We start from the raw sequence: 27341 nt of genomic DNA on the forward strand, positions 1-27341 counted from the left end.
CATAATTTCATCCCCAGTACTAAGACAGTACAGTACAGATCTTAGAAAACTTCCTCTTGGTTTTTATCTCATTAATGATGTCAAGGTGACTAATGACTTAAAAACTAGAAAACAGTGATAACCTGAAGTTTCAACACATTACAGAAACCAAAAATGAACAGCAGAAAGTAGAGTAGAGTAGCAGAAAGCCTCAGTTACATGTGCATAAGAGAAATATTTTTATTTCCCTTGCAAACACTAGTAGGCAAAGAAGTCAACACCATCTGCCCAGCTCTAATTTTAATGTAAAGTTATTCTAAATGGAAGAGAGAAAAAACATCAAAGGAAAAAATGATTTAGATATTCTAAAATTAGAACTAAGGACTGTCTCACCAGGAGTGAGGTTTCTAAATCTACTTTTGTTTCTACATAAAACAGGAGATAGCTTTAAACAGAAAACTGAGTCATGGGCTCACACAGCTCTTGGCCTAGCTTTATCCTTTCAGATAGCTGGGCTGAAGTACTCTACACATTTCATAACATTTTTTTTCTCTTTATATTAAGTAGCTTAGTTGTGGAAATGTAGAAGTATCAATTCCAGACACTACAGTTTTGAATCCAAAAGTGATGCATAAGTACTGAACCCTAACTGGAGCCAAGGTCAATCACTCAGAATCCCTGAGATCTAAAGGGACCTCTTGAGATCATCTTGCCCAAATCCTGTGCTCAAGCAGAGTCAGCTACAGTAAGGTGCAAGAGAACCTTATAAAATATCATGTTTTGAGAATCTCGATGGATATTTAGACTTCTCATGTCACTCCAGTCCTGAACTGAAAAACACAACAGTGAGCTTTAGCAACCTATTACCATCTGGTTATATATCAGGGATAACCACTAAAAAAATCATCTAACGCACCCAAATGCACAAATTACGAACTAATTTACCTTACTCACTGATCAGTACTCTTTTACTGCCCTTGTAAGCTAAAATATAAAAGCACTGAGCTAATGAATTATTTTTATGCTCATCCAGACATACTATGTTTCCACAAATCTATTAATAGGGCTTGGTCTTCTTGGAACACTTGTATTTATCTCTTTTTTATTAATTTTTAAACGATTTACATTTTTAGATATACTAGAATGGTAAACCTTTGGGAAACCTATTAATGAGCCAAATAACTGGGGGTCTATTTTTAAATTGTAAGGCCTGAATGCTTCACACTTGACTCTGCAATGTTGTCACTGACCCATTGCCCAACACAGGTCATTTACTTCCTGTGCATTATATATTATTTACTCCAAAGATGGTACACATTGCTTCCCCATCTTTGTAAAACATTTACAGAGACACAAGGGAAGTGTACTACGTGTGTGGAGTATTACCAAATCTGATGAAACAGGTAAAATAACATACCCTTCCTGCAGCAAGAACGCCTTGGAACTAATGAATTACACACTCTGAATTCAAACATCTTGCCTACCTTGTCTGGTATACTCATCTGCTTCTCTGTGGACCAAATCTTTTACCCGGTTTCCATACAGCAACCTAGAGGAATCATGATCAAAAGCTTTCAAGGTTTCACTGGAGCTGTAAGACTTCTGAGTAGGCACTCTGCACTCCTCATTTTCTGCAGAAGAATTTGTATAGCGACGCTCCTTGTCCCGTCTGCTCTTTGTCAGGGAGCAATAAGGCCTACGTTCCTTCACATCCATACTTCATTCCTTCTCTGTGCACATCAGGCCAGCTTATTGGGAAGTCTTCTCTACATTCAGCTTACATTCACCTATAATAAAATTAGAAAGACAACCACTGATGTGTTACAATGATCTCTAATGGCTGTAATTGATCCCTAACTGTCTGGAACAGAAAGAAAGAAAGAAAGATCTGCTCAGCAAAGGGTGAGAAGCACTTCTGTAAGACTTGCCAGAGCTCAATGTCAGGAGCTACCCTGATCTAAAACGTTAGCAAAAAAATTACTGTGAAAAACATCAACACAATACCACTCATTTGTTTTACAACAGATTAAAAGATCAAAAGCAGAGACAGATTGGAGCAGAGAACAGACTGGAAAAATAGTAGTTTTTCAGCTTTAGGACTGTGTTAGTTGTCTAAGGTCTATCTGTAGTTAAGCTGTTTTTTTTTCTTTTTCTGAGAAGCCTGCATGCTTAAATGGCAAATCTGTTTTGCTTCTGCTTGTTGGAAATTTGTGGTTTTAATGTTTGGGGTTTTATACTTTTTTGCAGACTCTTAGACCTCTCTAATTTTTGTTGCAATTGCTATTTTAAGAAAATTATTCTCATCAGAGAACATGTACACATAATTTCACAGCAAGCTACAAAAACAACACAGGTGATGTACAGGAAGGTTTATCCAAGCCAGTATTTTCTATGCAAGATGTGCTAGAAGGCAAGAAAATATTTGATTTGCAAATGAGAGTCAGAAATAGGTTTTTTTTTTCCCCGCAAGTTTTTAAGTACTATTACAGTAGGAATCATATTTCTATTACTATTTATTTTGCTTTAATATTTCATTCATGTGTTTTCAAAACAAGACTTCTCAGTTTTCAAAACAAGACATCTCAGTTTAATTTCTTGGGTCCTGCACCCTCAACCAAAATATCTACATTTCTGACAGAAAGAAAGCCTGGAAATTTTGGTTTTGTTTTTTAAAGAGAAGTGCTAGAATAAAGTTAAGAATATAATTTTTATCTTTAAATAGCTGAGAAAGCATATGCATATCACACAGCAACACATATCACACAGCAACAGCAAACTCCATTTGCACTCTTTTCAGCAAAAATAAGGTTGCTTTACAACTCTTCACTTATTTAAACACTTATGATCAAACTAATTAGTTGTCACTCCTTAAAATATTTTTAGAGAGTATTTAATTTACTACAGAGCCATAATTCAAGTTTGTGAACAAGAACCAGTCCTTTATCATTTTGTTTTGCCATTTTCCAAAAAGGCTTTTGCATTTCTTGGCCTATGTGAAGCGCAGTTTAGACTTGAGAATGAAACTCCAAAGACTTCCATTTAAGGAAACAATCTTCTACTTTCATATTTTCAAATTTTAAGTGGTTAACTGAAATTTTTACATGATCAAAAAAAAAAAAAAAAAGTTTTACAACACAACAGTTTATAGACTTGATGACTGTTTAGACGTGTGCATGCCCACGTAGCACATCTTTTTAGCTTATATGAAACACTCAGATTTTAAAACATTTGATTTACTAATAAATGTAAGTACTTTCCAGGAAAAATCAGTTTACTAGACATATTCTAAACTCTGTGTTTTATTAATGCTAAACTGAATTGTTATGTTTAAAAATAATTATTAACAAATACACACAGGATTTCCTCTGCAGTGCAAAGCCTATTCTCCCCTTTCATCTAAGCATGTCAAGACTTTAAAGGGCCCCTAATTCCTAGTGTCTCTAAACTGTACCATGGGAAAACTGACACACACTATTCATCATCATGATTACTCACCATCAAAGAAGAAATAATTTTTATTTTTATCCACGTTTCCAAAATCCTTTACAATGTTAAAAAAGACCTAACAAGAAACCACCAAAAACAATAACAAAAAAGCACAACCAAAGCCAAACCAACAACCCAAACTCTTATTTGCACAACACATTGTTACTACACCAGGATAAAATCCTCAAAGATTTAATCTATGCTGTAGCATGAAGAAGTACCGATCTGCTTCCCACAGAAGTCAATGAATTCAATAAAATTTCTAAAAGCAGTTCTCTGGATTATCTATTGCCTCTCCAGGCAAAGAATGAAAAGGTTAAAAAAATACAAGCTGTTTAACAGCACCACTTTATGGAGACACTTCAGCAGTGATTATCCTGCCAGAATAATGAGGACTACTGGAGTATTTGTAGGCATTTTTGAATAAAAACAAAACAAACAACAAAACAAACCTTTTAGGTTTTAAGAACATGATCTTTTTGAATCTGGCATTATACAAATCACCTGTTTATTTTCAGCAGCCTTTAACTTTAAAAATTAGTAGTATCTTTCAGCAAGTCTTAGGAAACAACATCCTCAGGCTTGTGTCTGAATTTATTTCATCAGCGAATTAATACACATATCTAATAGAAGACAGAATAAAAGCTATCTTAAAGAACTGTCTAGAAATAAATGTTCTTTACTGTGATCAGACAACAAGCAGAAAGGGAGAACATAAACATTTGCAGAACACAGAAACAAATATCAGAATTAATGTTTAAGTAGGGTAAGTCAGCAGTGACAAGTCAAACAAAAGGAGACTTGCAGACGGCTTTACTACATCTTTACTTGAATCATTGATACATTATGAATCACCCTTTCTTCTTCCCTAGAAAACACTTCTCATACCCAAATGAGAAAAATAGTTTCAATTATCGAGAAAATTATTTTAGTAAAAAACCAAACTGTCATTTACTACATCTACTCAGCCCCTTTCTTTGAAAGATCACTATTAAAATACTAACAAGATTTCCCACTCACATCCTCACAGATTTAAATGAACCACTGCTGCACAGATTTGATCATATTTCCTTTTTTTCTTCTCTTCTTGTTTCATATAATATTAAAGCTGCATCTCAGGGTCTTGGTGGGGATAGACAAGTGCACAACAACTAATTTAAAAAATCAGATAAAAATCTTAAACCAAGGAGAATTAAATTTATTTTGAGATGTATTATAAAACACTTGCTTTCATCTGCAAAGAATTTTTGCCCATATGTCAATATTTATGGTCTATCAGGTTGCTTCACCCCAACTAAATGAAGTCATTTACACAGAGCAATATTTACAAAGCTATTGAACTACTAACACACTCACAAAAGGATGTCAGTTCAGCTCTGCTATATACTGCTGCATGTGTTATATTGCAATGCTAACGTGAAACAGCCTGCATGGACTGCAGAAAAAAAAAAATTCACTGCTTTCTGTGCCATACTTTTGAAAGTATAAAAACTGAGAATGCTCATCTGTGTGACTGAGCATTGGGATCTCCCATGACCTCTTCAGTGATCTCTGCAGCGGCAGGGGCTCCTGGCTGAATTCCACAGGAGGGTGTTCACTGTTCGCCAGGCTGACGTGTCAGCTCTCATACAGTCACGCTCAGCCCATTTCTCTACATGGCTTAGCTGATTGCACACTCAGAATATACCTTCCCAGTCTCACTCCAAATTTTAAAAACAGCTTGAAACCATAAAGAGGAGATACCCATTTAAAAAATAATAGTTAAATATTTCTTTCAACTTAATTTAGAAGGAGAGAAGAAGCAGACAAGTAATTCTTGTTGTGATCAGGTCATTGGGATCAAAGATTCCTTATGCAGCAGGCTACATTGTTGACCTCTGCCATCATTAACACCTTTAGCACAAAAAATATTTAATTACCAAATCTGGTAAGTTATGTGCAATTAATAGTTAAAACAAATAAACAATCAAAATTCCTTCTTTTACTTTAAGTGTTGTAGAGACACCAACTGCAAACACTAAAATTGAGCACAAGGCATGTTCACACACGAGTGTCAAAGCTACCACAGGAGCTTCAATGACTGATGTCTCAGACACAGGCAAAGTTGGATGATGTCTGTTAGCAGTATTATACTGCTTTTCAAATTTACCAGGACAGCCTTTCAACAGTTTCTCTTAGTCTTCTATTGCAACGTGAAATAAAGCCAAGGTAGTGAAAAACAAACAAAAAAACCAACCAAAAACCAAATCACAGTTACTTAACTCTTTTCAAGAAAAAACATTTGATACTTAAGTACACTGTGACACAGAAAAGTACTACAGACATATTTAAATTGGTAAGATGTAAAAAAAGACATTAAGGTCACACTACAGAGTTATCCAAAACTCCCAGGTACAACTTTAGCATGCCTGCAGGCCTTTAAATGTTATGGAAAATGACTGCATTTCATTCAACACCTTGAACTCTGAGTTCCTCAAAGGGTTGTTGCAGTTTGGCAGCAGGATGGCAATCGTGCCCAAGGTACACAGTGCTCCCTCCCCATCTCTCACTTGGAGAAACTTCTCCCAGCATTAAACATGATTCAATAAACATCAATGTACCTGACTAAGAAGCTTAAATATGCCTCAGTATTTTACGTCCTTTGATATCTAAAAATCTACAGATGGAGTAAACAGGTAAGACACAAAATAGGTTTGTTGCCAAAATGACAAGATAATTGTATAGAAAAGATGATGTCACCGCTTGGATTGCTTTATGGATCTACTATAGTCCCTTTCAACATCTATATCCATTTTAGACATCTCTAAACATACAAAGCAAAACTGGAATTAGTTCTAAGAATAATAAGAGACGTTCATATATACAGAGCTGGAATACAAAATATTCAAAAATGGAAAGATAAAATTTGTACATTTCTCTGTTACAGGAGAACAGTAAGAGAGTTTGAAATACAAGGAATACAAACTCTCTTCCTCAGTCTCAAGGAGAAGCAGCAGCAAGGAAAGCAGCATGTTGCTGGAGCATAGCCCTTCTTCCCTCCCTGAGGCCAGCAAAACTGAGAGAGGGAAGGAACTTACACATAACATATCACAAACTTCCCTCCCAACATCTCAGTCTGAAAACTTAGACATTCCAAAGAATCATAGTATTCCCAGCTGCAGAGACCTACATTATTATTGAATTATTGTTATTTTTCTTATCAATTACCACTATTACAAATGAAGAGTCATTGATCCTTCCACATTCACTCCTAGGTGAAAGCACAGTCTGAACACTTGCTTAGATGGAGACCAAATCTGCTTTCATGATTCTACATAAACACAAGCAGTACAAGAACCCTAAGATTTCTGGGAGAAGAAGCAGACTTGAGCTTCTGTCTGGAATAAGAGCAGAGGATTTTACTGGCTGCAAGCTAAGACAGTGCCTATTCTCAGCATTGACAACAGTTGCTGAAAATAGCATCTAAGTAGTGCTGTTCAATAGATACATGTCTGCAAGTGCCATTTTTTTTCATTTAATAATAATTTCCTTTGTACCTGTAATTGTTGACCAGGTTAAATAAACGTAAGTATTGCATTAGTTACAAATTGCACTAGGTATAGTATTTCACAGCCTCTTAATAGCAGAAGAACAAAGAAAAATTCAGCTGATATATGTTAACAAGTAGATTAAAAAGCTTAGGTACAACATGCAAAAATTAAGAAAATCTTCCGTCCACAAAAAAAACTTCACAATTTGCACAACTAATCACCCATAAAACCTATTACAAACAAATGCTAAGAAAAACTCAAAAAGCATAAAAGAGTGATGAAATTTCCACTTCAATGGCTGATAAAGTGAGATATGTCAGAAATCAACTGAGCTGGAAAAATGACACTTTGAAGAGGTGCTTAGGATGATCTGTAGCCATGGTGTGCCATTAGTCAAACTGATGACTCTTAATACATGGACATTTCAGGTCATCATATCTAGAAACTCACTTCTTAATATAAAAAGTCTGTCTTCCAGCGTAGAAATTGGAGAGAATCTATCCCAAGTCAGCCTTCCTAAGAGGGAGTGAGAAACAGATGGCCTGTCAGACAGTTCACAAACTAAAATTTAAAAGAAGCTTCTTGAAGTCACTAACTAACTACATTTTAGAATCAAATTAAAAACAAACAAACCAAAAATCCCAGCAAAAAAAAAATCTAACAAAAACACACATGCAAAAAAAGAGTAATAAGTAAGACAAGTAAAAATTATTTTGTATTTTTCTACATCAGTCAGGGGAACAGAACACTCATATCTGCCATCACAACAGGATGTAATGTTAATATAAAAGTTACTTTACACAGTCTATCTAAAAATCTTAACTACATTAGAGACAGAATAAACAACAAATAAATGTACTCTATGTTCATTACAGAAGTTTCTTGCAATAAGAGTCAGGAAAACCAACAAGATAAAAGAGTTTTGCAGCATTCTGGTTAGTCACAGACATTGATATTTGTATAACAATATTGGAGCCATTACTTAAAATTAAAATCTTTGGGAGTTGAGGGAAAGAGGGAAAGAACACCTCATACTTTCCCTCATATGGGCAGAAAGACATAATGTAATGATGGGAGTCAAGGGAGCACTTCTCAGGATTGCATTTTCCTGGGAGGGAATGAGGACGTGTAACAGCATTTGAGATGGAGCTACAGCTATTTCTGCATGCCAGGAGCCTCTCCAGAGCAAGGCTATAAACCTTAAGACAAAACTGAAAATAACCCCAAGCTGGCCACACAGATGCAGCCTGGGGCTGTGCTGGTTATCAAGTCACCAAGCAGGCCCTGCAGAAAACCTGCACATTGCAAGGAGGGAGGGCTGAGACACTGGACCAACTGGAACAGACTCTTCAGAGGAACTCAGGGCTACCCTGATAGTTTCAGTTCCTCCTTTGGAAGGATTTCATAGAGGAACTATCATGAAACTTGATTTTGAGGAGAAGCATCTACCTCTAATTTGGGGAATTTGTATAAAAAGTGTGTTATCTCAAGGGCTGAAAGAGCTACGTGAGAAAGGGAACATGAAGACCAAAAGAGTGTAATAATATAGTGTGCTCCTTTAGTAAAAAGCAGGGTGAGAACATGTGATGAAAAGACAGAAGGAAAGGAAGTTAAGTGAGCAGAAATGCCACAATGTGAAGAAAAAATGAATAACAAAACAAGCTCAAGACACAAAGAGGAGAGAGAAGCACTCAGTAGCACTCATTATGATACCACTGGGGAAGACAAGCAACACAGCAAACCTGGCAAGAGAAAAGTGTTTAAGAGAAAAAACAAGTGGAGGAAGAGAACAAAGAAAACTTCAGAAGAGAAGAACTTTGTGACTTATTTACTTCGGCACAGAGTATTAAACTCGTAGAGTCAGCACTGGGCAATGTATTACTCAGCAACTAATAAGGCCCAAATACTTCCCTCTACTCCTTTAAACTTGAAAATCATCCTTTATGCCATCATCTCCTTCCCTTCTCATCTTTTACACACTCTTTTTCCATCACTGTGCTCTTACTCAACCTATCTTAATGGTATCCTAATATATGCAAGCATAATTCCTTCTTGAATCATGTCTCCCAAATCTACTTTTGCACCTGCTCAGAGCTCTTCCACACAGTCCTCTTTTGTTGTGAAACAAATATACAGAAATGAAGAGATTTTTTTTAAAACTAAAACAAGTGGGACGGAGACTCCGACACAAGAACAACATATAACAGACCATGAACACCAGCAAAGGTGCTACAGTCCCTGTGCCCCCAAGCAGGGAGCACAGCACAGTCATTTCTGTATTTCTGTTTGGAGAACAAAGCTATCTGGCATGTCAGCTTCACCATCTGAAGAGGCTGTCAATCATTCAAGTCCCCCTTCAACAACTCAGAGTTAATTTCAAACGATTTGACAGTAGTGAGGTTTCAAAAACAATACATCTCTCAAGTCACTATAAGGGAAATGAAGTATATTACATGTGACATGCAAGAGCTGGGCATACAGTCACAAGACTGAGCTGAAAATATTACTGTGAAGGTGTCTGGAAATGAAAGGAGAACCTGAGGAAACAGTAACAAGGATGTCATTGCAGACACGTGGGAGAGGGAAGAAGAAAATAGTTAAGTGTAGGTGCTGAAGCTCCTGTTTTGGTTGCATGACACAGGATACACAGGCAGCATCAGCCTTGGTTTCCAAGTACAGCTTCTCATAGTGAAAACTAAAATTTCACACAAACAGGAGTCATTCACAAGATTTTCCTTTCCCTTATGATCTGACAGGTAATCAGATATTTCAGTCCCAGTCTCATTATAATGAGGATACTGTTGCAGCCTGGTAACCTGGAGAATTATTTAGTGACTCATCTCTATAAAGAATGACTAGTAAGATTTTTAAGGCATACTGACAATTGGTTCAGTGCTCAAGAACTCTGTTTTGTTCAAAGTTATCTCCTTGCTCTCAAGACTGACTTTCCCAAATAGCAACAAATCAAAACCACAGAGATACAAGAAAATTCCCAAACATAATGAAAAAATCCCCACAGCAACAAGTACTCTATATTCATACTGTCACAATATTCACTTACTACTCCTAATACAGTAGCGCAAAATATTATTTACAAATGCTACCATAAGATGTAGTAAAGTACTGCTTAACTTGATTATGTTCACATTAGCAATCCCTACTACTGTATTTAACTATCCTATGTATTCAGATGGTATCAGCTGTTGTGTGCTCCTCTGTACTCCCCAGGTTCCTGCTTCCCTCTCTGCACAAGCTGTGTCCTCTTGTCACAACCTCTAATTGTCTCTTCTTTAGCACAACCCAGCATCAGCAGACAGTAAAGGCTGGAGGTTGTTTGCCCTGCTGGATCACTTCCTTTCTGTAATCCCTGTTCTAACTCTTTCAAAGCATCCCTTTCATTGCATCAGATTTTTAGCCTTACCTTAAAGGTCATACAAAAACTTTTTGTCCTGTAATCACCCCATTCTACTCTTACCTCCCAGGTTTTGTCTCCAGTTTCAACAGAACTAAGACTTTGATTAGGGCAAACAAAAGGATAATGCAGTTTTAAAATTAGTTCTTTGGCTAATTATGTGAGACACAAAATTTCCCACAGTAATTAGCAGTTGTGTTCAAAGGAGCACATTGCTCTCTGGAAGTGTCCACACAGCCTCCTCTGGCATGACCCTACCTGACTACCAGCCAAGGCCCTCTCTCACAACTACTCAAAGAACAATTAACCCTCAATAACTCAAAGCCTCCTTCAGGAAGCTGGGGAAGTAGGACAAAGAACCACCTCCTGCTGCCCTCCTCCTTCCCTGGTGTGTGTTACCTACAGGTAAGGCACCTGGCTGTGCTTCCACATGCTGCCAAATTTCAACCATGGAGAAGAAGCTGACCTACTGCTGGAGAGCCCAATGACAGCACCTGCACTCACATGTCAGAGAACCAAGTCTCAACTTCAAATATGCTTCACTGCCAAATGATTCCAGTTTTACAAAACGAGCACAACCTTATACAGGAAGTATTGAGCACCTTCATATTACGCTTTGGAGGAAGTTAATTCTTTAAATTCTTTAAATTACCACTTCATATAATATTCAGAATATCTCAGTACACGCATTGATTAAAAATCCTTCTAATTAAAGTAACAATCTACTTCAGCAACAGATCTGAAGGTGACCTTTAAATAATGGGCTATTTCTATCATTAACAACATAATTGAAAATTTGGTCTCCAAACACATGCACAATTAACTGTAACTGAATAATGAAAATACTTCCCAATTACCAACTAAGTCCTTTTAGATCCAAATAGGAGTTTGTAGAGCAGTTCCATAGCTCAGTCACACCAGAACTAAATAATATGTAATTGTATTTCTTATCAAGTAAGTTTAGCAAGAAGAGGTGCAAGACAATGCCAGGAATACTGGAGGCTTCCACTCATTTACAGGACACAGAAGGCACAAGCAGAAGAAGGAAGAGAATCTTTCCTACAGTGACAGTCAGGATGCCTCAGACAATTCCATATGGGTGGATGAGCAGGTAGTTTAATTTCTATCCTGTTTCAAATATTTCTAATTCTTTTGTAATATGAAACACAAAGTAAAACATCAATTTTTTGCATGGCCTTACACTAAATATGAAACTACTTGTAATTTTCTTATTCTATATTGAAGGGCAAAAACACCAGTTCCAGTATAGGCACTTCCAAGTACTAACTTTTTGCTGAATTGTCTAGATACTTGAGATAGTTTTGTGGAAACAAAAAGAGGGCATGAGCTCCATGACAAGATAGGGTCTAGAAACTTTCTTGATCAACACAATGCAGCAGAGGGGCTCATGTCCCTCCTAAAGTGAAGAACTCCAGAATAGGAAATCCAAGGTGACATTCTTTAACTACATTAGCTATGTTCAGAAGAATTTAGAAAACTTCAAGAAAAAAATTGATCCTGAGGGGTGGTCCAGGACTGAAGAAATGCAGGCATTAGGAAAGAAAGAAACCCCTTACACCTGCACCTGAACTTGGTGGCATCAAAACCTCGTCTCTGTATTTGCACAGCTCAAGAACATGCTTAAAAAGGCAGTACTGAGAGATCTGGTCTGTACCAAAAAATTCTGGCAGCACAGTTGAATTTACTAGAAGTCATAGCTTAAGCTAGCAAAATCTATTGTGCAGATGCAGCGATGCTGACAGAAGAGTGCACTTTTAAAACCACTGATGTAGATAAGCTCTGAGACTGGAGCCATTCTGATTAATATCATAGGCTCTTAACGCACCCAGGTGAAAGGATGAGCACACCCAGCAGGGTGAATGAAGGGGTTCAGACTGCTCAGCTATCATTTCTGGACATACTCATCTTCTGGGGAGGGCTCATTCAGCTGGGAACAATGAATGTGCTACTCCACACCTTCGATTCATACCAGACTGCCTGGTAGTGCTGCACAGAGCTGCCAGGTAGGATTAGTAATATAATTTTTGTGTTGAAGCTAATTGAGGCTTCCAAGAAGCAGGCTTCTTAAAAAAAAATATTTAACAGAGGTTCTTTGCTGGTACTGGGAAAGTTTATCTTAATATTCCTTTTTGTCAGTTGGGGCCTCCAAATAACTGAATAGAAGTACACGTAATCAAAGAATTCTTACATACAATCAGCAAGCAGTGCAAAAAAAAAAAACCCAAAAAAAAGACCACAGCTGTAACTGAGAAAGACAGACTTCTACAGAGTTTGAAATATACTGATGGAGACCAGGGCAAAGAAGGTAAAAGAGAGATTGGAAAATTAAGAGATATTTTAAAGCTCTTTGGAATGATTAGACAGATACCCATCAAATCTTATCCAATTTGCAGCTCTTAATGCCTAAAAAGTTTAATTGAACATTACAAAGCTAGTGAAATGTGCATGTGCACATATATGTACATATAAAGATGCTTACTATATATGAATAAAAGCCACCAATGAAAGACATGCCATGGGAGAAGTATTATTAGTAGTACTCTCCTAAATCTAAAGTAACAAAGCCCACTATGTAGCTAAGCTAATTCAAGACAGCTTGGGAAGTGTACGTACCTAATCTAACTCCCCTTTGCTTTCAGCAACTGTATATTCCAAACCACCAAGACACTGATAAATTTGTCTCTTCACAAACTTATGGTAGAGGTGACCAAACCAAGACCACCAGGGAGCATTGGACGGACAAGGCAGGAATGTTCTTATACCTATGTAAGTTAGGTTTTTCAGTAGTTACTCTTCTGTCTCCCCTGAAGAATAACAGGACATCCTTCCCATAAAAAAAATAATGCAAAGAAGTTTTTAAATATAGGTTACAAAGCTATTAGTAATATGTGCAAAATACCACCAAGGAGAAAAATTCTATGCTGGTTTGGGACTTTGAAGCTAGAAAAACATAAAATTAATTGCCTCCAAATTCCTTTTATCTATTTAGTCAACTAAAATAAAATTTAATACAGGAACAAAACCAGCATCACTAAAAATAGTGAGATGTTGATAATTATGTATTACTCTGTTTTTCCTTATCTGTTATTCCCTCAGGGCTAGGTTCCTCTGTACCGAAGGCTTAGAAGCTTTTGGCAAAGATGCATCTTCCATGTCCTGTTTAAAGCATTTATTTACCTTTCACAAAAACATGGCATGATCAGCAGAACCACCATGTGCTGGTATATGACTCCGATTTAAGAGCACTCACTGTCCTGCAGAATTGTTAAATTAGAGATCGTACCACAGTGACTCAGGAACAGGTGCAATATAAGAAACTAACGAGGTAGCACCTTACTTCACAGGGATATCAGTCCTGAACACTTGCACAGACTAGTTCAGTCCCTGCCATGCTTGAGACAGGACACAATGCAGTTTCCTTAGAAAGCAGTCTGTCTCAATTTCTGAATTCAATTGAATTTCTGAATGCCTTATCCATAAATCATGAAGCAGTTTGGTTTCGTGAAACAAGACATAGTTCAGAGTCACAAAGTACCGTTTGCCAGAATCCTGGTGATAAAATTCTAGAATCTGGGTCTTCACGCAACCAGAGGGGGAAAAAAGGCTTGGGAGTCTTTCGAGGGATGTTCTCCCTACGGACTGAAGACGAGACAAACTGAATTTGGCAAATGCTTACAAGAAATTCAGTTTAAAATTTATTTAAAATAAAAGAAATAAAATAAACAAGAAAAGCTGTTCTTTTTAAGCACAATGAGGAACGATAGCAACTATAATAGCCAACTCTTCCCTTCTCCCCTCCTCGCAGATGCTCTCATTCAAACGCTCACCCGAGAGGACCAACCCTGGATCCTGGCGCTCTGCAGCCTGATGGGCCTGAGCACCCCTGGGATCATCCCACCCCTCTCCTGCTGCAGCTGGGCCTGGTGCAGCACACAGCATGGTTCTGAGGCTGGGGGAGCAACAAGAAAGGGTCTGATAGGGTTTGGAGAAAACAGGCAGTACAGCATTAGCTTATTGCTTGTATCTTCTTTGCTTTAGCATGAAAAAAAAAAAAACCACCACCCTCTTAGCCAGATTTTATTAAGTTTCTGACCTGCAGCTATGACTTCAGTCAGTCTGTTTTGAGTGCATTTGGTAGTGTTGACCGACACAGTTCTCTCAGACAGAAAATACAAGACAGATGCTCATGATTTCAGAAAGCTTTAATCTAATTTTATTTCTATATATGAAGTAGCATAATAAATAGGATTCTTGTCAGTGCTGGTGAAAGGCCAGAGGCTTTGCACTGACTGGACAGCACAGGGTCTCAAGAGCTGTCTGGGCTTGTCTTCACCTGTCTGCTTGTAACAGTTGCCAGGTGGTTGAGCAATTACTGCCTGGCCTGACCCTCAAAACACAGAGGGAACGTCTGACACCCCATAGCAGCCACAGGGTAACGGGAGGAACCCTTTGTGCCACCTGAGACTGAGCAAGGCTTTGAAGCAAACCTTAAAACCCAGGCTGGGGCCTGATGCAAATAAAGCAGGCTACAATAAAGCATATAAAATTATTCCAAAGTGGACCAACATCAAGTAAGATGCCAGACCCACTGTGAACAGCGTTCTCTCTGCAGTGGAAGACACAGAATGCTGGTGACTTCATGGAAACACCTCCCCACCTGCCATGTAATTTCCACCCTCACAACCCAGAGGAACAATTAACACCAAAAATGGCAGGCACTTGGAAGTTCTGTTTAACACTCTTAAGTGTCTTATTACAGATACTTATATGTTTTTATACATTCTATGGAGTGTAACAATGTTGAAATATTAACTGGACCACTGGAAAAATCTCAGTTCATTATGGCATGTGCCTTTTAAGTTAAAAAGATTCAGAATGTACCTACAAAGCACACTTTCCCAACCACAAGGAACAGTTTTTAAAAGCAAAGAGAGAACTGTAAAAGCTTTGGAAGATTTTTAAAATCTTGGTTTCCTGAGAGGTGTAGCCATTAACTTTCCAGTCCCTTTTCACTGCTTTACCCCTACTTTTTCCTTATGCAAAACCTTTGTCTTTAGTAGCTCACAGTAGACAGTAGCAGCGATAATGGATGCAGCCACACAAGCTCTCATTTGGGCAATAGCATCTGACTGATGAGTGGCGTGTTATAGGACACTAACAACATGCTAATCCATGGCATAATTATTACACACTGCATCCAAGTTCCAACTTCCCAGTTTTAAAATAATAAGCATCAAGAGATTACAGAATTTAAAATGAAGAAACTTTAGAGAATATGGTACTAAATTGGACCTGCTGAAACAAAACAACTTTAAAGATTGTATCATTAGAAGCTAACAATTTTGAGGAAACTATAAATAGTCTGTATTTTAGGCAGGCAAAACTATTAATGAGATCAAGAAAAGCCTTACCTTCTACCACATATCAGTTATACCCAAGACAATCTTACTATCTTTGTTTCAAGTTCATTTTGCTACTATGGATATTAAATTATTTTTTTAGATAAATAGGTAATTTATATATCTAGGAATTACATTATGGGTTAAAAGGTCTTCTTTATTACTAACACTAATCAACTCATTGGGATTACTCACTGAAATAGCAAACCCTTTTCATAGATGTTCTTTGTTCCATTCCTGTGTAAAACCTGCAATTAATATTAACCTTTATCTTAACACTGATCCTTACAAAATTAAGAAGAAAATATTCTCTTTCTTGGTTCTTTGGAAGAAAATGTTGTTTCTCCCACAGATCTTAAATACCCAAATTCCCCGAGACTGTTTTGTGAAATGAATCCTTTGATGAGCTTCAGAAAAAGGCATTTTAACAAAATACTCAACCCTGTCTCCATAGTCTGCTGCTGCCACCATTGCTAATGATTATAAGCTTCCAGTACAGTGAATAATTCAGAAACTCATCTGTTCCATTCAGTGTAAAAACAATGTTGAGAGAAAAAGGTCACTTTTTTTCCATCTTCCAACCACTGACTTAAGTATCCCAGCCCTGGTCTGATCGCATAATCCACCTAGTGTTTGACATGCATCCCCTGACAGCTTCTTAGCAGCAGTTAGTCTGTTTAGCTTAGACTCCAGAAATAATAGGAGCACAAAGGACTGACAAGTTTCTGCACTTACACACAGAGTACCAGCACCCACGTTTGCAGTAGCTATTTCAGATACTTGAGGTACAGTGGGCCTAATGCTTAATTACAAAATAGACAGATGCCAGCATATGTATTGTAACTGGGCAATCTGGTACTGATGCACAGAAACAGTGGTACTTGATAAACATTTCTTAAACAAAAGTATGAGCAGTATCATCACCCCTTTCCCAAAGACTAACACTTGAAAACACACTGCTCCAAGCCTTTTTGGAAAAGGCTTTAAATTCAGTTCTACTTCCTCTTTAATCTTGTGATTAACAAGGACACGGAAGGCTGTCAATTTATACACATACAATATGCAGTTTTATTTGAAAATTATATCTGTCAGAGCAAGACACTCTCATGCAACATAGTATTTAAGGGATTAATTACTGTTTACTTGAAACTTCTCCTCCCTTCACTTAAATAACCTTTTTATTTTGCCAAGCAAGCTTATTTTAAATACATACAGAAAGGATATTATATTAATATTTCATCTTTCAAAAAAGACAAGCTAAAAATCTGACATTGTATTGAATGCATCCACATGCACTGACCCACAAGTTTGTGTTTAACCATGAGAAAAGCTAGAGTATCCTTTGATCCTAAGCATTTTTGCCCATCTCTTTCATTCTTTTCTTCCTCTGACTGAAATCAACTCAATTGTCAAGGGAGATGACCACCTAAAGGCAAAGGAAAGATTATGATGCTGTCCTTCTTAAATAAAAAGTGAAACCCATCAAAACCCCAAACACTCTCTGCAGGGAACAAACTAACCCACTCCCCAAATCCTTAGTGTTCAAACAAGGTCTAGCAGGTCATGGTTTGTTACCTGACATCTGTCCCCCATTTCCTTCTTCCTCAGCAAATAACTTTAGATACATCACAATGTCAAATCTGGTCTCCAGGTTTTGCTGAAGGACTTTTCAATGTCTTCATTATTGAGATCAATGAACTCCTCTCTCAGGCTTCAGCAGAAAGAAGCACTCCGTCCTGAACATGGTAATCTTTGTCCCAGGTGCCCTTCTCTCAGAACCACCTCCCCTAAACATGGCTAAAAATCATCAATTTCACCAAAAAAAAAAACCAAAACAAAAAACAAAAAAAAAAACCAAAAAACAAAAACCAACCAACCAACCAAAAAAAACCACAAAAAAAACCAAACCAAAAAAATACCCCAAAAAACCCAAAACAATGCCTCTGTTTGCACTTACTTATAAATTTTGTTTTAATACTTTCTTGAGAAAAAATACCAGAAATAGATATCTGTCATTCTGACAGCAGGACAAAGCCTCTGTTTCTAATTTAAAATCTCCCTATATATCTTGAGTCTATACAGACTATCACAAGCATGCCAAAGAGTCAAAAGTGGTTATAAACTTTCCACCTTTCAAATGCTGCATGTCTGCTATCTCCCATTGCAAACATCCTGTGCAAAACTGAGTAATCCAGACAGTCATAAAGCAGTTCTTGATCATTTTATATAGTCATCTCAGCATCTCTCAAAAAAAAAAAAATTACATCACTACCCCGTGAAGTTTTGGATTATGTGAGGTACTAAAAGATTCTAATAAACATGCAAGCTCCTTTGCACAACTCTAGGAAAACAAGATATTCTTTTTTGTCTTCTAAAGAGAGCAATTCAACATATCCATTTATTCTAAACGATATAGCAATTTTAAGAAAAGGAACTTTTTTTCCCTTCAGACAGGCATCCTGCCTGAACATCCCACATACAGAGAGAATACTGGGGACTGTTAGGTTGCTTTCCTACCAATTAACAGAGAAGCTACTGCACCTCCAAATGGGAATCAGCTGAGCTGCTGATCACAAAAGCAGCTGCAGGCTCTCCTTAGCCACAATCTACAGAATCATACAATCATTAAGGCTGGAGAAAACCTCTGTAATCACTGAGTCCAAAGTCAAGTCCACAATAAAAATGTGTCTCCAGGTGCCACATCTGCATTTTTTAAAATACGTCCAGGGATGGTGACTCAACCACTTCCCTGAGCAGCTCTTCCAGTTCTTGACAACCCTTTTGGTATTTGTCCTCATACCCAATCTAAACACTCCCTACTCCCAGCACAGCTTAAAACTTGAAACTGTTGATTCTCATCTTCAACAAATACTTCAGCCCTAGAAGCCAGCCTGACTCTTCAGGACAAAATACTTCCCCAAAGGCCATGACAAGTAAGATGACCAGCATACAGAATATATATCTAGAAATTCATACCATAAGTTCAACAAATTACTGCAGCTGTTTAGCTTTTATAAACAACAAAAAACATGATAAAATGAAACAAAAGACAAAAAAATGATATAAAGCTCAATATAGACTATATTCAACTCATCATTAGGCACAGCAACTCCTATTTAGACCAAAACTTTTAACTAAGAAATTGAAATAACTCTCTTATTCCAGTGTTTTGTCTCAAGGCAATAACAACCAATAACATCACTGTGCTCTGTAATATTGCTGATGATTTTCCATGTTGGAAAGGAAGTCAAAAGTTTGGGTTTCTTACACTTCTGCTGGTGAAGAGTTAAAGAAACCTGAGCAGCAGAGCAAAAGGATAATTCATTCAAGGCAATTAATTCAAAATAATTTATACCATTAGGTTTACCTGCCCAGTTCAAAACCCTGTCCTCTGGGCTGCTCTGGTGAACACAGACAACCAGTGCTTAGGAACATGGATTTTTTTTTGCTGGAATTGCTTACCAGCAGTAATCTTCAAGGCATACCATATTGAAAAGGAAGGCAAACAAAAAGAGAGAGCTAAGAATTTATCTTCAGCTCTAAACAAGAAATGCCAACTGATATAATGACTGCCATGTACTATCAACAAGTGCCAATGCAAATTATGCTAAGGAAAAAAAAATCAATTAAATATTTTTAAATTGTTGTTAAAACACAGCCAGAGCATACAACAGAAACATTCAGGTAAGACACTATCAATTTCAATACATTTTTTGCTTTTTTGTATTTAAATTATTGTCTGATTGCAAGAAACCTCTAGGAAATATATACACAACTGTCTGTAACAAATCAAATCAATTAAATCATCTCAGTTTCAGGTTCATTCCTAAGTATAGAAGTAACATGAAAACACTGACGAATGATGGAAAATACCTACATGGAAGATTTGCATTGTTACTTGCTCTAAAGTTTGTATGCTCTGTGAATGTGTTATCAATATAAAGTCTTAAAAATATATTTGTATTTGTTATTTATGAGATTCCCATTGTCTCCTCCTAATATGTTCATACTGTGAATTGTATGCTAAAAACTGGAAGAATTTCCAAAAATTAATTGCTTGCCTCTTTCTACTAAGATCATTAAACATTACTGGTAGCAGTAAAAAACACTGTTCATTAATTTTTATTGGAGGGTGGAGGAGGGAGGAAGAGGATTCTAGGGTCCAGACTCAGAGGAAAACAAGCATTAAATAAAAAATGAAGTCAAATGCATTTTTTTTTTGAGTGTGTACATGGCCATATGCCACTAAACCTGCTAACACTTACATATATACTTAATCTTACTACTTTGAAGGGTCTAATGTCTGGAACAAAATTACACATACATTTTTCAAGGTCAGACACATGTATGAGTCAGCCTATCACTATGAAAAATTTGTTTTTCTTGTTGAATGATTTACACTCCAGTATTCCAATTTTAAGTAAGCTTTGACATCACCTTAGAGTGATTAGTCAGAATCTCAGCATCTGTGATGAGTATTAAAAAAACCCACTGTTTGCAACATACTGTATGGAAACTATCTGTAATTACCAAAGCTGTTTCTTTCATAATTGTCTCCTGCAATAATTTACAATGCACATCCAACTACGTGTTCTTTACAAAAAAAAAAAATATCTTGAACAGGATTGTAGGAAAATGTTCAACCCCCCCTAATATTTTTATATCTAGCTGCACAGGTTCATAAGGTGCTTCTAAGGAGTTTTCCAAATATACTTCTTCATGACAACAAAGCAAACCTAGTAAACAACACAGATTAGGATTTATGGCAATTTTTTCATTTTTAGAAGTTCCATTACAAACTGCATAAAGAACACATAATAGCTAGCTTATTTAGTGTAAAAAATACTTGTCAGTGAAGTTCCACTGGTGCATGATGCTTTGAAACCCATGTTTCAAACAGAGAGAATAATCACAAATCACAACCTTCACTAAAAGAAGCAATGTGTAAAGTATGACTTGAAGCACTCTCTTGGGAAATGTGAACTATTTAAATATATAAAAATTTACCTTTATGTGCCAAAAGAAGCTTTTCTCTTCCAGTCTTGGACTCTTTACCAATTTATATACCATCTTCACTGGATTTTCTCCCAGCAGGAGCCAGCAGCAGCAGCTGGAGGAAGCAGAGTCTGCCTCCCTTCCTCCATAGCAAGGTCAAGGAAAGCACAGGTCAAGGTTTGCTAGAAGCCCCAAAGCCAAGCTCACAGAAAAGAGGCTGCCAGCACTCTCTTCCTACAGCTCTTCCCACTCCATGCACTCTCCAGGTTTCACTGCTAACTACTGGATTTAACTCAGGTAAAGAGCACAAAGATTTCAGGCACGCATTGCAGACACAGAACCCAATGGATTTGTTAAGAAGGTGTTGTTTTTTTTAAGGGTTGCTGAGTTCAATATCCCTCACTACTTGCTATATAAAGCTTGCTCAGGTTCTCAGTTTACAAAAATGTATGCCTTCTCATTAGTGATCTCCAAACTTTCCCTTCAAGGCAAATGATCTGAATGATCCCATTTTGATCATATTCTGAGAACATTAACACCAGGGTACAGCTACTGTGTCTCATCTTTGGGGGAGAAAAGGTGACTTTTAAGGTTTGCTATCAGCTTCTTGAAAATAAAGTTGAAGACCAGACCAATCACCTGGCCCTCAATATTCTGGGTAATTGGAAAAAAAACACCAAAAATGTATTCCTTCATTCAGAATGTTTTGCTCAGCAAAACAATAAATATTTTACAACATTTAGATTAGAAGATCTTCTAAGATAATAATATTACCTTAGGAAAATCTACTTCTTCCTTACACACAGCAAGATTCCTTAAAAATATCACAAACAGGAACAATAGCATAATTGAAAGGAGGCACATAAATTTTTTCCATGCCTAATTATCTTCTAACCCTTCCAAACTAAAAACTATTAGAGAATATTAGGAAGTCATAAGACTGTAAATACAATAAAGCACAAGCATAGAGACCATCTAATGTGAAAATCAGAATTCAGCCCATGGAAGGATTTTTTTTTTCCCATTGACACAAAAATTTGATAACATTTGAGAATAATGTTCTGGAGACTTCTGTCAGAGAGCTGCCTTAGAAACAAGATGTTCAGATCTTAGACTCCAAAGTAGCTCTGTAGCTCCTTGAATTACAATGATCACATTCAGATTTTTAAAAAGTAGCAGTAGTTGCCAAGAAATGGTAAAAGTACCATTTGTTTATCCATAAACACACACAAGAAATACATATAATATTCTGCTAATGCAGTGGAGAACACTCAAACTTCTGGTTTTAGACATTTTTACAGTTCCCTCTCTTCTAGATCTTTCAAATTTCTAGAACATTTTTTACAGAAGCAAAATGAACATGACAAAGGAGACATTTGATAAAGTTTCTTCAAAGCTAGGCTCCAAAAATCTAAGTTGTGATGTAATGGGAGAAATATTCTCAGAGAGAAAGCAACAGACAGATGATAGCCAAATAGGGTACAAATAAATGTTTTCTCTGTGGAGAAAGGTCCCACAGAGTTGTGCTGAAAAACACCAGCCTGAGACTGAAGATGTAATTATTCACTGTCTCTTACAACTAAAGAAATAGAAATTTCTTCATGCCTCTTCACATTGAGTACAGAAGGAAGCAGAACAGTAAATTATCTGCATGCTTGGCCTAACCAGTACCTTTGTTCTTATGCTTTTACAGCAGCACAATCTACAGCATTTCTTAATTCAAACTGCAAAGAGGCCACTGCCAAATGTGGTCCCCTTTTCCCTGCTACCCAAGCCACACATATGCAGTGCTTCATGTAGCAGCTGTACATGAGGATGAGAGAGAAAATCAGCCAACTGGTTTTGCTGGGTTTGTCTTTCGTGAGTCCACAGAAGCAGTATATGAAGGGGGGAAAACTCTTAGTTTCACACTTTCATTTAGAATAAGGTTCTGTCCTGCGAAAAACTCCAAGACAGGCAAGTAGCAAGCAGGTGGTTGGGAAAAAACAGTTGAAAAATGCAAAATTTCATAACTTTGACCTTCTCGTAAGGAGATTATGAATATATATATTTTTGCAAGCTCCTCAACTCACACAGGTTCACAGGGGGTCACTGAGCTGAAGAATTTCCCCATGCTGAATACCAGAGCTGGTGTGAGGAGTGAGGGAAATGGCACAACTCAGGGAAAGGTCTCATTGGGTGGTGGACAAGTTCTATAGTTCGGTTCCTTACATACCAGCATATATAAGAGAAAGAACATGGTTAAATACTCTATAAATATTATTTATAATAGTCACAAACCACTAACTTTCTGTATGAAGGCAGGGAAATTAGTGAAGACTAGAATATAACTGAAAAAAACTTAAAAACCTATAGGTAAATGAAGATTATTCACCTGCAGAAAGTATTTTGTTTAGCTTGAAAAGCATATTTATCTAACACACAATGTTGCTGGTTTACAGTGGTGTACTGCTCATTATTTAAGACATACAGAATAAAAATAGGTATCCACTGAAAAAATATTTCCATCTCCACACTTCTGAAGTAAAACCTACTGCTTGTAACTTCTTCATAATAGATGACTCTTTAAATCTAATTTTTTGCTTCAAATGTTGTATATTTATCATATCTTATGTTCACAAATATTGTTCTAAAGAAATCACTTCTATATTAAACATTTTATTTACAGCAACTTCTGTAAAGCAGAGAATTTTACAAGGAATGTATTGATTTTGAGGTAATAATAAATGTAGGCTGTGTTATCTATGTAGATTTTCCTCAGAAATAGGATCAAGTGATAAAGTAGTGTTGTGATTTGTAAAGGTCACATGCCGGCAGATCAAATCAATCTTAATTTTGAGAATGGTGTAAGATTTAAAAAAAACCCTCAATTTCTAAGTGCTGGGTTCTTATCAATACCTTGCTTGAAAGAGCAGATCATACCTGTAGCTCTAATTAAGATATTTTGATGAATTCACTGTATTAATTCCTATTCCTAGGACAGAAAACTGTGTTGTGAACTGTTTGCAGCAAGGTTATCTTTCTACTCAGATATATTCTGTTTCCACATCTACCCTAGCTCCAGTATTTTTTCCAGTATTGTACCATTTTTACTACTAATAGAAAAACTGCACACAGTAAAAGAAAATAAAAAAAGTTAAGCAATTGCAAAAATCTATTTGCATTTGGATTTAATCTATTTAACAATATTTTGCAAAGTGCATCTTGAACTCCGAGTTTAAAAAGCAAATCTTTAAGCTTAAAGGAAAAATTCAGTACAAGATAAACAAAGGACAGGGGACTGCTCTATCTCATTTGAACTGCCTAAATATGTTTCAAGGAGAAATGCCATTGAAATGAACAAACAAAAGACTATGGTTTAAGAGAAATATGTGTGTTCTGTCCCTTTGAAATTAGTAATTTTTAGATTTGGGGGACCAAGTAGATTATACCAGCATGAAAAGCATCAGTTCTAGTTTCTTCATTTCACGAATATTCAGAAGAACACCCATCTGAAGGGACAGTCACTCAGAGATGCCTATTTTGTATGAACAATCTAGGAAAATACTTGAATTACCACAGCCTTTAGGCAAAGGATGCCTGGACAGACTAGGTGAGAAACACTGCATATTTATTTTTTCAATTTCCCCAAAGTTAATGATTGCTTTAATAAAAGTATTTTTCTGTTCTTTGTTAATAAGTACACTAGAAAAATTACATACTAGAAATACTTCTAAATTTATATTCTGTATGATGCTTGCTGAGGAGTCTGTGTGAGTCCCTAAAAAAACTGCTTATGGATGTCTAATAGCATAACTATGAAATAAAAGTATCACCTAAGAACCTTTCCCTTTACTAAAAGTTTTACACCTTCAGGAATATATATATATTTTTGGTAAATCTGGTTGCAGTCAATATCAACACAAAGTGTTTGGTAGTCATTGATCACGAGAAGGAGCAAGAACACTTAAGATTACCGACATCCTTTTTTCCAGACTGGAGGAAGTTTGTTCCTCTTGCTTACTTTCAGATCCCAGATGCCCAGGTGTGGACACCAGCCACATCAGCCCCCACCAGTATGTCACAGTCATTTAGCACTTTTAACTTTGTGGATGTGAAAAATACTGAGGCGTCTTGAGCCAGGAGTGCTCCAAGTAACGCCTGCCAAAGGCAGAGCACTGCTCTGAGTGCAGCTGCTGAAGATTCTCCAGTGATCCTGCCTGTGACAGCACCTTCCAGCAGATGGAAACACAGGCGATGCACACAGCTGCCGGCTGTAGGAGCAGCTCTCGTACGTGGAGTAGAGAGTGAAGGACAACAGCAGCTTCTCGAGAGCTGAGAAGATGCTTCCACTATTGATGACAAAGTGATGGCAAGGAGCAAAGCTTGGTGTCTGCAACCCTGCCACCTACAATATGCCACTTACAAACCAGGAGAAGGGAGAATGTGTTCCCAAGGACAGAGCAGACACTGGGTAGGAGCAATGCAAGCAGTCAGGGAAGCTGAGCGTCCACCACCGTACTGAAGTCGCACAGTGAGAGGGAGCTACCTTGATGTGCATGATGGGCTACCTTGACTGCCAGAGTAACTGTCATAGGGAAACAGCAAGAAGGAAGAATAAGGTGAGGAAAAAACAGGAACAAGCCAGAAATTCAGCAAAAGGGAGAGAACTAACTCAGAAACAAAAAAGGGCTGTCACTGAGCAAGAGATACCAATTTCCAGAAAAGAATAAGGGAGGTTCAGCTAACCACTGTCTGCTTCCTCTAGGCCAGTATTCATATGTAGAATATCCCATTCTAGACCAATAGTGAAAACAGAATAAAATGAATTGCTTTTTCCCCTTTACCTCAAAATGTAAAGTCAACATAAACCAATATTCCAGATTACAATACAAACTATCTTAGTCATATATTAAACCTAAAATTTTATTTCAAAGTAATCCACTATTCAGTTAAGCTTAATAAAAATAATAACTGTGTACCTATACTGACAGAGATATCACAATTTCATAATCTTATTATGACATAAATGTTTGACCCCCAACTACTCCAAGACAGCTTTTAAGGATAACTTATCACTCTTGCCTATATATCTAAATAATAAAGAAATAACTGTCAGAGCTTTGCAGGGTCTCTGTTAAGGATGCTTAAACTACTTTTCTGTTTAAAAGGAGAACATTCATTCTGCAAATTAGAAAACTAATCCCAGCAATAACTTCTCTTAATAATTACCTGCCTGCACTATGGCTAAGGAGATATTAAATTATATCTGAAAAAACCCATCCAGATCTCTGCATACTCAAAAAATATTGAAATACTGTATACAATAGACAAAACATTAAAATGGACAAATGTTCCAACAAAAAACAAAATTTTCAACTTTCAAACAAAGTAAGAGACTTTAGTGTCTCTCAAAGGCTTCTAGATAAAATTTGTCACTTGTACTTGAAAATTTGCTAACACTTTGTAAAGGTTTAGACAGAATTAACTTCAAAACATAATAGCTCTCAGAGCTACTCTCTGGTCAGTTAGTGACGTCTAAGTGAATTTGTCATGACATGTAAACACCATTTTGGAAGGAACTGGCTTTCTTTAGTTCACATTTGAAGCTAAAACATTTTGACTGAAACAAACACAAGGCTCCAAATAGGCTCTGACCTTTGCATAACTGATCACCTCTTCTCAAGTTCTGCAGCTGTAGCTAGCAACAACATGCTAATGAACCACTTGCCTGTATTCAACAATCCCCGAAATGCCTCAACCTTTGACACTTCAAAAAAAGCCCCACACTTTCTTTCGCTGGAATTTGATGGTAGGAACATCATATCAGCTCTACAGATGTGACAGCTGATACAGTGTCCATATAGGTAAGACTCAAGTTCAGAGCTAGAGCTGTTGCTGCTGCTCAGCTCTAGGGGTACCACAGCACCCCAGCTCAGGAGCTGTTCCCTTTTCTCTTGCACCTTGCTCGTGGTGCAAACTGGCAGCTCCCACCCTACTGCAAGATCCAAACGCTGAAGGAGTGTACGAAACGTCATGTATGAATCACAGTAACGTACTTACGCTTTAAATCTGACAAATGAGAACAACCGCAAACAACTTAAAATTAAGTTTTAAGAAAATTATTCACCCAAATGAGATGATAGAGTAGCTCAAAGAAAATAGCCTAAAATATTTTTAAGCAATATGTATGACACAAGAGCTCCTGTTAAAATTCACTTGATGCGTGTAACTCATTCACTGCCTGATGATGTGCTAAAATGAAAACACAAAGTAAAATATATGAGACAGCATATTCAGATTATGAGTAAGAGAGAATGGTTTCATATTGATCCCTGAAATTAATCGGAAGCCAGCCAAGTTACAGAACAATCAGAAAAAGAATCAATGCTTCTTTCATACACTGTAAATACAGAGACAAAGAAGGGATGGAGAGAAATGAAACTGTCAAGACAGGAAGTTCAGACCACAGGGTACTAAAAAAATGCCAATGTTATATATAGTAAATGACATTTCCAGGTAGAGGAAAAGTATCAGTTG

General features: G+C 37.0%; 1 protein-coding gene across 6 annotated transcripts in view; it reads right to left on the reverse strand.

Moving 5' to 3' along the window:
• TENM3 (teneurin transmembrane protein 3) overlaps window positions 1-27341 on the reverse strand; it is a 469046-nt gene that overhangs the window by 311942 nt on the left and 129763 nt on the right. For 5 of the 6 annotated variants that reach the window (XM_068187008.1, XM_068187012.1, XM_068187010.1 and 2 more), the window contains one exon: window positions 1464-1766. In XM_068187008.1, coding sequence (XP_068043109.1) covers window positions 1464-1695 — 232 coding nt within the window. In that variant the 5' untranslated portion in view covers window positions 1696-1766. Of the gene's footprint in view, window positions 1-1463; window positions 1767-20834; window positions 20859-27341 lie in introns of those variants that run through there. The other variant, XM_068187013.1, reaches the window with a different exon arrangement.

Source organism: Anomalospiza imberbis, chromosome 4 (genome assembly GCF_031753505.1).
Source record: "Anomalospiza imberbis isolate Cuckoo-Finch-1a 21T00152 chromosome 4, ASM3175350v1, whole genome shotgun sequence".
NCBI lineage: Eukaryota > Metazoa > Chordata > Aves > Passeriformes > Viduidae > Anomalospiza > Anomalospiza imberbis.